At 39.5% G+C, this 15,029-nt stretch overlaps 1 protein-coding gene across 1 annotated transcript in view; it reads left to right on the top strand.

Annotated features, from left to right (window-relative positions):
- The first annotated feature begins 4,958 nt into the window (after positions 1 to 4,958).
- Positions 4,959 to 15,029, top strand: part of agap3 (ArfGAP with GTPase domain, ankyrin repeat and PH domain 3) — a 120,532-nt gene continuing 110,461 nt past the window's right edge. The window contains exon 1 of the mRNA XM_063462994.1: positions 4,959 to 5,793. Within this exon, the coding sequence (XP_063319064.1) occupies positions 5,424 to 5,793 (370 nt within the window). The 5' untranslated portion in view covers positions 4,959 to 5,423. The remainder of the gene's footprint in view (positions 5,794 to 15,029) is intronic.

A 15,029-nucleotide genomic window follows, 5' to 3' on the forward strand; every position in this document is an offset into this window, starting at 1 on the left:
GCCAAGTGCTGCTAATGAAATTAACTTCATTATCCAATTATCAGCAACTGTGAGAACTTGTATAAAAGCAAAGGTTTTAGCATTCAAGTGTGCTTTAACAATGCCGCACTGTTCCCAGAAGTTGATGTCACAGTAAGGTCAGTCAAGGCTAACAGGCAGGTCGGACTCAGGCACAGGATTTGGAAGACCACAGTTAAATGCGTTTATTTATATTGGATAGGTATTTACACAATGCAGAAGGGGAATAGCTCTCCAGGGGGGTCCAGGAAGGAGGGGAATCCATTCATCCAACATTTACAGGCAATACACTCTTAATCTCAGAGTTAGGATCACCACACTCCAGGGAAAGGAATCCAGGGGTCTGTACAGAGGATCCACAGTAGCCAGAGACACAAGAGCAAAGAGCTAACTAGGTAGTTCAACAATCTAGCAAACAATGACCCTTAGCCACTACCTTAAGTAGTAGCTGCTTCATGAGATCATCGTCACAGATGTGTTTGGCCAAAGCAAATCAAATCAAATCAAAATCAAATCACTTTTATTGTCACATCACATGTGCAGGTACACTGGTACAGTACATGCGAGTGAAATTCTTGTGTGCGAGCTTCACAAGCAACAGAGGTGTGCAAAATACAATAACATAAAACAAGCAAAATATAAGAATGGCTAAATCTGAGAGTAATAAATATATGTACAATATATAAGAGTATATGCATTACTGGATGTGTATACTAAATATGTTTTTCTACGTGTGTGTGTGTGTGTGTGTGTGTGTGTGTGTGTGTGTGTATACATATTTTACAAATTAAATAGAGTAAACAATAAAAGAAATATATAAAATATACAGAGGTTGGTAGTTGGACATGTGCAACACAGTGGCATTAAAGTACAGTATGGAGTGCATAATGTTGAAACCCGCAATGAGTCCCATCCACAACACAGACAGAAACAAATGAGCACAGATAAAGAAGAGACTAGAGAAAACCAAGGGAGAGAGACAGAAAGCCAGGGAGGACTGAGGGACCATGACACTCAGACTGTACAATGCTTCAAAAACCCAAGACCTACATTTCAGACTCTACAAACCCGAATCAGCAAGTTAAATATTAAGCTTCTTCTCTCTAAAAACAACATAGCAATACAGCTTAAATTTGCAAAGTTGTATCTGAACAAAACATGAGATTTTGGGAATAATGTTCTTTCAACAGAAGAGACAAGACCGAAATGGAGATGTTTGGCCTTAATGCACAGCGCCATGTTTGGAGAAAACCAAACACAGCCTATCAGCACAAACACCTTATTGATGGGTGGGGAAAAAAAGAGAAAAAGAATCAAGATATTGCATTATTAAAATTCAGACCTCAACCTGAATAAAACACTGTGCTGGGAGCTTAAGAGAGCTGTGCATAAATGAATACCTACAAAAAATCATCAGTGTCAGTGTGAGAGTCTGATAAAGTTATACAGAAAATGATTACTCAAAGTTATTTCTGCTGAAGGTGGATCCATAAGGTAGTGAATCATGGTGTGTATTTAGTTTTTCACAGAGGAGATGCCAGGTCAGAACACAGATAACCAGCTAAGATAGAAACAAAGACAAAGTTCACTATGACGTATTTGGCTTATACGTGACCACAATGGTTTTGTGTCACACCACATCATGAAAAATGAAGGTTGAATGAGGGGTGTGACTGGCACTTCACACTCAGACTTAACACAAATTTATCATTGCTTCACACTTTTTGACATTTGAACTTACTAAATTAAACAATATCTGTTTATACTGTGTATGCAGAAATATAAAATATTTCTGCGAAAATATGCAGGAAATCAGTGACTGAAATTATTTAGCTAATAAGTATGAAAGCTTCCCTGCATTTAGCTAGCAGGATGTTAGTTCCTATGACTCCACAGCACAGCTGCTATCCGCAGTGTGTAAAACAATGGGTATATTATGTGATCAATATTAATATAACTTCATTACAGTGTGCATGGTGCATTGCTAGAAAATGTTTTATAGTGCTCATTTAAAAGTGGCTCCATCTTGTCTTCAGTAAAACAAATTGATCAGCATTCCTGTGCAGGCTCTGAAATAGTTTTATAGCAACGTGGTTTTAGATCTAAACCCTACGGTTTAGACCACAAGAACTTCTTACTGATGTGGGTGAAACGTAGCTGGAAGCAAAAAATTAGATCCTAATCTTGCAAGTAAAAATGAAAATCAATAATTCAGAAGGTTTTATACATAGAGCTTAACTATTCTAATATTCACGGTAGCTCCAATTGCAGTGGGGCAGCTCTCTGAGACTCTTGCAGATCATTTGGAGTGAGGAACGAAGGAATTCAGCGAGGGGATTTATCTAATCAGTTCAACTTATGCAGTACTGTGAAACAATTTAAAGTTAATATTTAACTAATTCCAGAAAATGGCTTTTATTCAAACTGAAAAAAAGGTCATGGGTAGTGTTATACACTGAGTTTCTATTCCTCTTAATCTTTATTTGTGTACTATAGGTGGACATTTGTGCTTCTGCTCACCCTGAACTTGCATAACAGTCAATAAAGATTAAATTAATGAAACAAAGGAAGTAAAATACAGAGATATTGCTGTAAATGTTTAAATTTTGCACTTTCTGATTGTGAGAAATGGCCTTGCTGTTTAATAACACACACTTGGTGCCCTGTTGTATAATGCAGTTATTATTAAGTAGACTTTTGCCAAAAAGGAAAGCCCTGCAGGAGGCTTGTTCTGGTGTCATCTCCCTTATAACACAAATTGCTCGGATGAAAAGATGCAGGGCAAATAGCAGTGCCAGCCACAGAGTGAGTCCATACATTCTAAGCCAAAGAATTACCTGCATAATTCATGTAATCAAAAAGGGAAGTTAGCCAACTGCATAGCACTGAGTGAATATCAATCTATTTTCAGTTCCACCAAATTTAACATATTGCTCCCTGCTGCTTTATATTTATCAAAAGTGCTTATCCACAAGCAGGGCAGGTAATTGTCATCATTATGCTAATGCAGAAACGGAACATTGTTATGAAATGAACCGACGAGTGACAAGTAGATTAAACAATCATTGTTGCTATAAATGTCGTTTACACTAAAATGGAGTGTAACAGGATGGGCATAGTAATGTGTGCTGAGGAGTTCCATATTTGGTCAACAGATGGTGGCAGAAGGCTGAAGATAACACATGTGCAGTAAAAAGAAGCATCTAGGCTTTTACCCCACCCCGCCTCATTTTAATCATGTATTATAATCTATTACAGCGGATTTCTGGGAAATACTGTTAGTATCTTTAGAGGGATTCTCAAAATTTACTGAGGTTTTCCTCATCAATGTGAGGACCCAGTCACCGAGCAAGTTGTTCTGTTGGAAAAACATAATTCATCATGAAACTCATAATAATGATCCTAATCTTCAAAACAGCAGGTTGCTCTCGCTGTTGAATTTATAATTGCTGAGACATGATCCTGCTGCTGCGAAGAACAAAAAGTTATGTGTCATACTGCAGCTGTTCATTGATGTGTATTATCATACAACAGGTTTGGTTACATAATACATGAAATATACATGATCATGTGAAAAAAATATCCCAAGCATGGTTATCATTAAGTAAATGCCAACCTTTTAGCCTGCATGAGAAACTATTAGAGCTTCATAATACTGAACAAAAAATTGTGGTATTGGTATTTTCTGGATTATATGCAGTTATGTCTCTTTAACATAACTTGATTCAAAAGCAATATTAATCTCTAGTCTGAATACATGTTTTCAGTTGCCACACTGGGAAAATAACAAAGGATGATTACTGCAGTCTGTATTATTAATGACATGGAAAAAGAGCTGCACTGCTGCATGCTTCCTGGAAGCTGAGAGACTGAAATACTTTAATGTTTCCTGTATTATATTCGAATAGCTTTGCATTTACTTTTAGATATATAATTTCAGTTTTCAACAGTTTTTCTTCCCTGCATCAAAAACCTAAAACACTTGACATACACGTGCGATGTCACCCAGATTACATCCATGCCCTTTGTTTTTAGCAGTGCTCAGTCAATCCTTATCAGCAGCACCACACTGCTGCAACAACATTAGGACCTTGACTGACAGTGACAGTCATCTGGCCTTGAACAGCTGTTGTTGTAGTGTGCGTTCAGGCCAGCAGGTGACTCTGCCTCTTCCTCTTACTGGGGAAGAAATCTCAACTGTGAGCCATATAAGAGCACCTCATCTAATTCTATAATGGAAGTGATATAAACAACAGAAAACATGCAGATCGTGGGATAAGATGAAGGATTTCATTGGTGATTTTTTACTTATGATTTTTTTTAAATTTGTTGTTGTTGCCTTATATGGCTGCATAGGTATGTCAACAATATGGGACTGCAGCAACTGCAAAAGATAAACTATAGGCTTGTTGTGTTCGGGCCTGTTCTCCCTTGTGTTTTTGAAACTTGCTTTTGTTGCAATCCGTAAAACTGAAAAGAAAAAAACGGTATTTTGGAATTACAAGCCAGTAAACATTACTATATAACATAAGTGAGAAGGGTGCAAAGAAGTCCTATAGTCTAAAATAACATCTTGTGTGTGTCTGAGTGTCCACGTTCGCGCACACAAGTGTGAACGTGTGAACGTGTAGGTCTGCATGGGAATAAAATAGATTGAGGTTTTCATGCGAAAACCCCCCCAAACTAACTAACCGCAATGTGACTGCTAATGTAAATACGGAATCTACTTTCACATCTTGCACTAACCTAGGTAAAGAAAATTATATTGGGGGGGAGTGTGGGGCTTGCATAACTGTCAGGTAGGTTATTACGATGATGTGCACGTTGCGATTTTCTCCCTCCACCGTATCCAATCACACCCTCCCCCATTCTCAAGTACAATTACGTGATGGGTGACGTTTCAGCATGCGGAGGAGGGCTCTGGGCAGGGACCACTTGGACCAAAGAGGACTAAACACTATTTCATTTCGGCGCAGAAACAACGCGTTCAAGGCAGTGGACCAGGGCGCCGCGCTGAAGCCTAGCCCATTGTCTGCCTCAAACATAGCAACTAAGGAAAATCGGCTTTGACCAAAACAGCGCTATTGCCCATAGGAGTGTCCAAGTGGTAGGCATTGCGGGTTTGTTAGCAACAGAAAAGGGGCCCTGGACAGATCTGGCCAATAACGGAAAATGAATCACAGTCAAGTTTTAATAATATGAGCCGCGTTTTGTTGCAATAGGCGACCAACTATTGATGCTTCTGCGCCGATCGTTTTCCAGACCATCAAATCGCGCGGACTTCTTTTGTTCGCATCGCTTTTATCCCAAATTATAGTCTGCTTATTATTTGTGTTGCCGTTGTAAAAGAGTTAGTAGCTCTAAAGAGAGAGAGTGAGCGAGAGAGAGCGAGAGAGAAGAAGAAGATGAATTTTCAGGCGAACGTCCCCGTGTCCGGTATCTCGCAGCAGTCTCAGCCAGCCATGCCCACTCCAGGCACGGTCCCGGCGCCTGTTCCCGTCCCAGTGCCCCAGTCTATCCCGTCTCAGTTCGGATCCGGATCGTCTGCAAGCTCAGGGGCTGGTCAGTTCGGTTCGGGGACTGTTTCGGGCCAGGCTGCACAGCCCGGCTCGGCCGGTTCGCAGTTTGTTTTGTCCAACTCAGCGGCCATCCGGGCAGAGATCCATCGGTTCGAGTCTGTCCACCCGAACATTTACGCAATCTACGACCTGATCGAGCGCATCGATGACCTGGCACTGCAGAACCAGATCAGAGAACACGTAATTTCCATTGAAGGTGAGTAAAGGAGGAATGACTGTTGTTTTTGTTTTTTTTCTTCCTATTTCGACTAGTGCTTTTCATTCATTGAGATTCAGGGAAAGGGGTGTAGTGTATGCGTGTGTTTTTCTTTTTTCCCCCATTCTTTTTTTGAAGTGGGGGGTGGGGAAGGTGTGGGGGGTCCTCATTTCCTTTCTTTTATGCACATTGGTAACATTGCCCTGGGTGCATAGCCTAGTGTCAACAATCACACTTTGAGGCTGGGGGCGTAGCTGATCTCATAGTCCTGTTCGCGGTTTGAACTGCACCCATGCACTGCAGTGTTAACAATAAACTCTTCAATTGCTCTCACAAGAGACAGCCTGTGCAATTGTAATTAGCCCCCCAAAATTAGTTCTGCTGCTTAATGGCATTTGCCAAAGGGTACCTTGTTTTCCATCTGATGCTGACCTCCAGTAATGGGCTGAGATTTTTTTTCTTTCTTTTAATATTGAGTTCACGTGAAAAAGAGGTTTCCAAATGTGAGATCACGTGTCCTGTGAAAGTAGTAATTGTCCTCAACAATGCAGAGGCAAAATTCAGCACTCACATGCAGTCAGGGTAAAAAAGGAGAGAAAACATTATGATGCACCACTACAGATGGTGTGATAGACATGATTGGGTTGGTTATAAAGCCTCTCCTGGGCATATTCCTTGTCGCACTGGAAGTCAATTCCAAATCTTATGACCTGCCAACGAAAGGATGACAGAGGCTGTAAAACATAGCTGCCTTGTATGTGGGAATCAACCACATCATGACAAAATCGACTGAAGAAGATGCACTGTCAGATGTAAACATCTGAAATGATGATAGCAGATTCTTAAGCGCTTCTCCACCTTCTCACACGACCATTTATCAAATCGCTGGCTGCGTGACTGTGAATCAAAACTCAGAGGTCTGGAAGATCAAGTCTCTGAAAGTGCACATTTTGTTTGGATTTGGACTCATTCCTTATGATTAAATATAAAGAATCAAAATACAGGCTGAATTAACAATGAATCAACAAATACATAATATAAAAATAAAAACCCAACAGTGCTTTTAAAATTCTGTTTCTAGAATAGGAAAAAGAGTATGAAGAATTTGTGAAATTAGTTTAAGGCAGAAATCATGAAGAGAGAACAACTGCAAATGGAAGCTAATCCTACAACAGTGCTATTGTTCATGTTTGACTGGAGTTTATCATTAAAACACAAATATAGCCGTGGTTATGACACAGCATGACACAACTACAGTTCCCAATAAGTTTTGTGAACTCACCATTAAGCTATGATATATGTGTAGTTTAATTAGAAGCATAGGTCAATCTATGGATGGAATGGATTAATGTGTTTGCACAGACTTTTTGGGGGTTTTGACTTGGATTTTCACTACACGGCACTGGTCACTGCCATAAAAATGAAAGCAGGATCAGAACATTATACGGTGTGTCTGGTTTTTAGAGCAGGTTCAGTGTGAAAATGGAAAATCATCTCCACGTGAAAATGGAAAATTAATTGGTTGGCCTGTCTTGCCTCATTTCAGCCTTTTGAGGAAAGGATGATATTCTTATTTTTCCTGTTGCTTTGGGATGGTTACATAATTTTCTCTTTTTTTTCAATGTAGACATGCCTTTATTCTGTTTGATGGGACAACACTGGAGCCTTTAACGAGTTACCTCTCAGATGTACCTTTTTTACAAGTCAAAAAAGGTTATTGCTGAGTCTATTCAGAAGTCAGTTATGATACAAATGTTTTGTTTCTTTTTCCTAAAAAGGCAAGCAAACACTTGACCCAAAGCAAAAAAAGCCAGGCAGTTTCAGTGCTGTTTCCCTGTTGGCTGTCATAAATATGGAAAGCATTCAAGGGACAATTTTGTGGTGCAGAGCACAACTTTTGTTGTGGATTTGTTCTCTCTCAAGTTGGTGTGTTTCCTTCAGCTAAAGAAAGTCTGCTTTTCCTATGATGCAATTAAACCATCCTCTGGAAAATAACAAGGCTTTCAAATGTGATGTAAATTTAAGAGAGGATGTTTTGCATTTAACTAAATGCGGCCGACCAGTTCATGCATATTGGTTCTACCTTTCTGTTGTTCTCAAAACATGCCATATGGGCTGCATTAATGTACAGTGCATGTTTCAGTTGCATTGAAGCATGTTTTCTAAAGCTTTATCATTATGATGCACTGCATGTTTGACTAGAAGCCTATTGCTGATGCTTTAGAAGGGAAATTGTCATATTCCAAATGATAAACTGGGATAATATGTTTAGACATTAGTGAAAATCTGACACCTAACAACAGAATATGCACAGATATTAACTGAATGTTTCCCTTCAGCTTATTATTTATCAATTAATGTAGCACATTGTTAGCATTTTTAGGATTAACTGTGTCTTTTGTTCATACAGAACTGTAGTGAACTGATGTCTCTCAGCATGCACTAGAAGCAAAAAGGCGTTTTTGGCATCCCTCTGATGAGACACTGCAGTGGTCTGATGGTGCTTTGTCATTCTCTTAAATAAGACATGGTCACCCTAATAACCACAACTTTAAGGAGCTTTGAAAACCTGCAACAGGAGTCATTGGTTGACTTCTCTTCACCTGCACTGTGAAACTGCAGATCTGTTCCTCTTCAATCTTGCATCATTGCAGAGTCTGTTGCTAAGGAACCAGTGGCTCGTGCATTTAGCTGAAAAAAGAGTGAATAGAAATTACACCCCTTACAAAATGAATTCCCATCGATACTAAGGTCTCCCTGTTGTTTTGTTGATTAATAAGGCCTTTATGTGATGATGTCTCGCCATGCATGGTGATACTTTTGCGGTGATTGATATTTAGGGTGCTGTTTGCTTTCTGGAAGCCATTTCACATTACAATTGCTATGATTACCATTCAATTTGTTTTTTCCTCTTCTACCTTTTTTTGTTATTTTAAAGAGCCGTGTTTGAACATCGCAACTGAAGTTGATCTGAATTAGTAGGAAATACATGATGAGCTAGGACAGTTTACCAGGGAATACATGCAAGCAAAATGGCTGTGAAAAAATATGAGAGCACTAGTAGTTGGAAAATCTTGAAGACGCTACGCTGTTAATCCAAGACACAGGAATAAACATGGCCGGGAATCCAGTTTGGAGAGCCTGGGGGAAAACATTTGTACTGATACACATACGCAGCTTCCTTACATTTTTCACAGGGAACCACAGAGGGGTTCCTATATTGAAATAGTATCTGGCTCAAGGCTCTCTGTTTATCAATAGGTTTGTGGTAACTTGATGAATTCCAGCTTTTGTAGGAAAGCGATTATATATATAATACACTAATACAGAGCGTAGATGTATTTTAGAGGTGCAAATTTACTAACAAATTTGTAGTGTGAAATGACACAAAAGAGCCGTAACAAATGGAGAACCTGGGATTTCTGGGCCCCCTGTGGATAAATTGTCTGCGACCCAAACCGCAGTTACTGTTGGCCTTCATTGATTAATGCTAAAATTATGACGGTGAGGCTGCTAGTGTGGAAAACCCAATCTTTATCAATTTCGTGAGTGATTACTGTGCGTAATCCCTAAAATGTTTTTAGCATTTGTGTCGGTTAAACTGTGTTTTCAGTTGAGGATAAATTACCCAGCTTTTAACTGTTATGACATGAAACGTGGAGTATTTTTTTCAAAGGCAAGCACACTGACTGCCAAGCTCATATTTACAGCGAAGTGAAGATTTGCACACTGTCTGCAGTAATCGATTCATTGCTGTTACATACGTATAAGCCTACTCTACAGTGAAAAGGTGACTTATCACATCACAGTCTAATTATTAACATTTTATTGAGTATCTTTTATACAGAGGAGTATATGGATCTTTTCATCTATAATCACAATGATGATCATCATAGGCTGTCCTCCTGCCAGTGATCGCCTCAAAGCCTTACTGCGAAATAACATAAAAGTACAACAGCTGTTTGCAGACTGATGATTGCACCACTGCATTGGTCAGCTGATTGCAGGCTAAACCCCATCCACCCGCTGGTCCCGCTGGGACTCAATCATGCATTATGATTATTAAAAACAAAACAAAACATGGAGTCATACAAAATATGTACTGTTAACTTGTAGCCATAATTGCATCCTGTATTTCTGTTAAATGTTGCTTTTATTCTTCTTAATACACCAGTGATAATTCAGCTAACATGCCTGTGAATACCAAATCAGGCATCTGGCATGAAACTGAATTTGAGCTAAAATTATTTGTTTGACGTAGCAAGTCAAGACAGCATAGGACAAACTTATGTTTGTAAATGTAGTTTCTACCGACTCAACAGTGAACCAGGACCTTGAGGAACATTAGGTTTAGATTTGTTAAGGGAATAAATCATGTTTTTGGACTTATAAGAAGAATATAATTCTGATAACTGATATATGGAGATGTAGCTGCAGAGATGATATCTATAAGTGATGATTTTTAGGTATTCATGCGAGTGTAGAGGGAAATTCAGTTAACAAGGCTCTGCCCTAGAAATATTATCTTTAGTGTTACTCGTAAAGGAAATGCTGATTGATGCTAATTTACATTTTAATCAAATCTATCTTGTATAAGGGCTTTGTTTTCTAAGGACAGTTGCAGGGTAAAAATTATGGAGGTTTGTGAAATTTAAATATCACCTCTAGACTGACAAGAATTGCACAGATCAGTGAAAGACAGAGCAAAGTGGTCTGACTCCTTCCTGCTTTTTTAACCTCACGGTGGCATTGCACTTTCTGAGTAGCACGTTATGATTTAGGGGCACTGTCCCGTGTGTATTTCTGGGGGATTTCCTTGGGTCAAGTGCTAGATTGTCCTTACATTATTCTATATCTCGAATTATAAGTGGATTTCATAAAACTGGAAAAGCTCATATAGCATATTCCCATCTAGCAGTCCAATGTCAGAGCAAGGGCAGCCACCTAAATCTATTGCTACTCAAGAGGGGTGCTTGGGATTTCAAGAAAAGGACTAATAAGCTTGCACAATGGGTTATTGTGTGCTCAAATAGCAATAGGGATGACACAGAGAGATACAAAAAGCACACAGACTGAAGCCTCAGAGCTCTCTGTTGGCATTGTGTGGCACCTAAGCATCTCCCCAGTACACACTGCTTCTCTCTTGTAGTCAGTCGCCAAGAAGAGCACGAGCATAGAGCTCATCCGCTAATCACAAGCAGAGAATGAAAATAATAAATCTTGCCTCCTGATCACTGACATGTAAAACACTAAAATCATAACTAACACTGTTTCCATTGACTGCAAGATGCCATCCTGTAGTGAGTTATGGATGACACCGTTTTTGTCATTTAAGTCGAGAATCATGATATGTCACAGGGTCATTAAATAAACATGAAAATGCGGCTCAGCAGAGGTTTAAAGTGTAAGGTGTGTGTGGTTGCGGGGTTTGAGTTATTCAACTGGGTGAACTGGGCAGTGGGCCATCTGTGTCAGGCGAATGCTGCTGCTACATTTGGCAAGTGAAATCTCCACAATGTGCTCATTATATTTCAAAACCGTATCTGTGAATATGAATAAGAAACTTTCATAGAGTTAGAAAATGTCAGTCAATAACGCCAGCTGGGACTCTTACGCTCTACGTCAGTGTAAATTTCTGTTAAAGTGGAATGCTGTTGTTTATAGAGTAGCTCAGTAAGTATTTACTAGTTGTAGATCTTGTGCCTAAATAAAACCCTCGCATAAATACATCTGTGAAGCGTGGAATAAACTCAGCCGTGGCCCCGTTTTCCACTTCCCTCTCTTGAAACACAAATTGATCAGCTGCCATTAGAAAAAGAAAACTTTGTCTCTAGGATGTGGTGTTAAAATGAATTAGATAAATCTTTTATGATCCAGCCAAGAGATCCACAAATATCTGTACAAATAAACTGCACAGCAAAACTCGGGTCTTACATAAATTATCAGAATTTCACACTTGTTCAAATAAATATATCACAGATTTGCAATTACTTTAAGCCCATAAAGTAAAAAGAAAAACAAAAAACCAAACCACTAAGCATAGTCATTAAAATATGTCAGAGCAGCACAATGCAGCTTTATACTGCTTTTGCAGGTGGGATAGCAGATTAATCCACTGACTGCTAACGCTTAAGTATTTGAGGAGCCTTATTATTATTTCTTGTAGGAAAAAATAGAAATCTCTTGCCTTCTTAGTGAAAGTAAGATCAAAAGATTGATAGCTATTTTCATGCCTGTCTTGTCAAGTATAGAGCTGAAGCCTGGGGGCGATTAGCCCACCTTATTGTAGAAGCAACCAGCCAGCCTCTCCAAAGCTTACAACACATTTTATCTTGTCTATTTATTCTACTAGCACATGCCCATGCTACAGTATTGTTAGGTCTGTGATGTTAGTCCATTTTTAGGTGGTTGCTATGGAAAATGATGATGTCATAATATAATCACACATAATTAAAGTTTTGTAGATACAAATTAGATGTTACTGTTGTGCTATTAAAGAGTTCTGAGGTGTTCAGGTGCATTTAGCCAGGTGGTTGCTATGCAACGTATCTGATATAGATGAGAACCCCCCCTTTCTGTGTGCTATGTTTGATTGCTAAACTGCTATTGTAGAATTTAGCTGACAAACACAGTTTGTTTATTATAGTAAGATTCATGAAAATAAAAGAGAAAATGGAAATTTATTGATTCTTTAATTCTTTGATATTGCTTCATGGATGCTGCTGTGTTCTCCTTACATGTTTAAGCTTGGTAAGCCCCAGTTCACCTCTTTAAGTGGGGCAAGGAATGGTAAGCTAAACCAAGCATTACACTCTTACTTTTGGGGTCATACTGGCTTAAATGCCCAAATTGCACTTTACATCTGATTTATGTTGATACTGCAGGGAATCTTTCTCAAATCAAGAGAGAGAGACACATCAGAAACATCTGTGCTGGATGAAAGAGCAAGCCAGCGACTGTAGATAGAAAGGACTCTTTTGCTGTAACTCGTGTCTCAGCGGCCTACAACACCACTGTCAAGCTTTCACTCAAGTCTGTTGGTGTGATGTAATGAGGATCTGAACGCTTCAATTGTGCATGAAGCTCCCATGTCAGTCGCCCAAGTGGGGATTAATAAAGTATTCTTCTTCTTTTGATTTCCCATTCACTTGAAGACATTGTCAGATCTTCTGCAGAAATTGAACCGAACCACCCCTGTGCACGGCAAGTATCAGGTTTCAAGCATATTTAATCCTCGAGCAACACTTCTCGTCAAATATACGTCACAGGTTTATTCTTCAGAGTGTAGTAGTAACAGACCCCGCCCCCCCCCCTCCCCCGACAGATGCTCACCAGATAACAGGGTTTGCACATGCCTCAGACTCAAACGGCTCTCTGTGCGGGATCGGCCTTTACGATTTCTGTCATGTGCAGCCTCAAAACGCTCATGACAGCCCTATTAAAATTCACAATAATGCTCCACTCGACTCCTGACCGCAGGTCAGCAGAGATGAGCTCAACTGGTAAGCTGTAAACAGAGCCTTGGTCTGAGGGCTCGGTGGGTCTGTGGGGTCAGAGTGCCATTTCTGTATCAGCCCTGCTCTCCCCTCTGTGCTGCCACACCATAGCTTATTGAATGTGACGCTATCCTCTACAGCAGAATGTCCTCCATTGTGCCATTGAACAAAGGTTCGCTCTCTCCTGTTGATGGACGCTTTTTTTTTTAAAAAACTTCTTTTCTGAATATGCAGGGGTCAGACTAAGCTGGTCAGTTTTAAAAAAAAATCTTTTAAATAAAAATTTGGAATCTACTCAACACAATCTCTTGTAAATAGAGAGTTTATAAGAGATGTTTTTCCCCCTCTGTCGAACCGTGGCATTGTCGGTTCTGATCTAATGTTTTATTGAAGGGAAAAGCCATTGAATCTCTTAGCTGAGTTCATTTTGAATAACTGGGTTTTCGGTACGGAATAAGAGATGCGCTTTTCCCAGCCAAGCACGAATCTGCAGTTGTTCAGCAGCGAGCTTTATTAGATTTAGATGTAACATAGTGGGGAAAATTACCAATTTTCTTAGGATATATGGTGATCAGTATGGTTGTTTTTTTTTATTGCTTCAGGGATATTGTGTAACTGTGAAGATGTGACTTTTTCAGTTAAATTTCAGATGACAGACTACAACAAAGAACAATACCCTCGCATTCAAGTTTGTAGTCATTTTATTCCCAGAGATTTGAAGCGGTTTTGTTATTTCACAGTCAAATAACTATTTTCACGATTGATTAATCGATAAAGTCGTTTTGAGGAAACAAAACAAAAAGGCACTTTCCATTTTCTAACACTGAAATCTTGAGAATATGCTGCTTTGGGTTTGTAGTGTTGATAAGGGAAAACAAGCGTCATCATCATGTCAGCTTTTGCTTTAGGATATTGTAAAGGGATATTTCACCTCATATTTCATTTTTCTGATTTTTCATGGATTAAACTTTTGATTCAGAGATAAAGAGCCAACAAAGAGATAATAAAAATAAGCTGGACCCCTACAACTACCCTTAAATTGCTTCTTGATGGCTATAATTTTGCCTTTTAACATTATTTTTCAAGCTTGAGATGTTGGCCAATGAAATCAGCCATAGGCTATTCCTTTTTCTTTCTTTCTTTCTTTCTTTTTTTTTTTTTTAATTTGTGCAGCAGCCATATCCTATGGTGGAAGTGCTCATGTTTCCTGCCAGTGGGGTAGGGCTGGAAGCAGATGGCTGCTGACAGAGGAAGGGGTTTGGAAAGCAGTGAGTGAGCAACAGATGGAAAGACGCATATGCCTCCAAGTCCCCTCAGCTTGCCAGCAGTCCCGTGACTAACTGTGGGAAGATTCTGGCCTCATCCAGGTTGGGATGGAGAGAGGATCATGGAGAAGAATGAAGTGTCCTTAGAATAAAAACGGTTATCTGAGACCAGTTTGTCTCTGGAAATTCAACTGTGGCAGGATTCAGATCCCATTTAATTGGGGATGAATAGAGAATCGTGGCATCAAATCAAATTGAGTCAACCTGGGCTGCAGCATCAGTTTAGCCAGCGGAGATATGTTAAGCAGAGTCTTGTTTTAGTTATCGTGATATTTTAGGAAATTAGACCCAGTCGCCTTTTCTCCTTTGAAGGGAAATGTGATACAGGGACTTTTCTGGCCTCCGGGGAGCCGAGTTTCTTTACTGAGGACAATGCTGGATAACGGAAGTGTGGCTCCACACAGTATGTGACGCT

The sequence above is a fragment of the Pelmatolapia mariae genome, linkage group LG18 (assembly GCF_036321145.2).
Source record: "Pelmatolapia mariae isolate MD_Pm_ZW linkage group LG18, Pm_UMD_F_2, whole genome shotgun sequence".
In the NCBI taxonomy this organism is placed as follows: domain Eukaryota; kingdom Metazoa; phylum Chordata; class Actinopteri; order Cichliformes; family Cichlidae; genus Pelmatolapia; species Pelmatolapia mariae.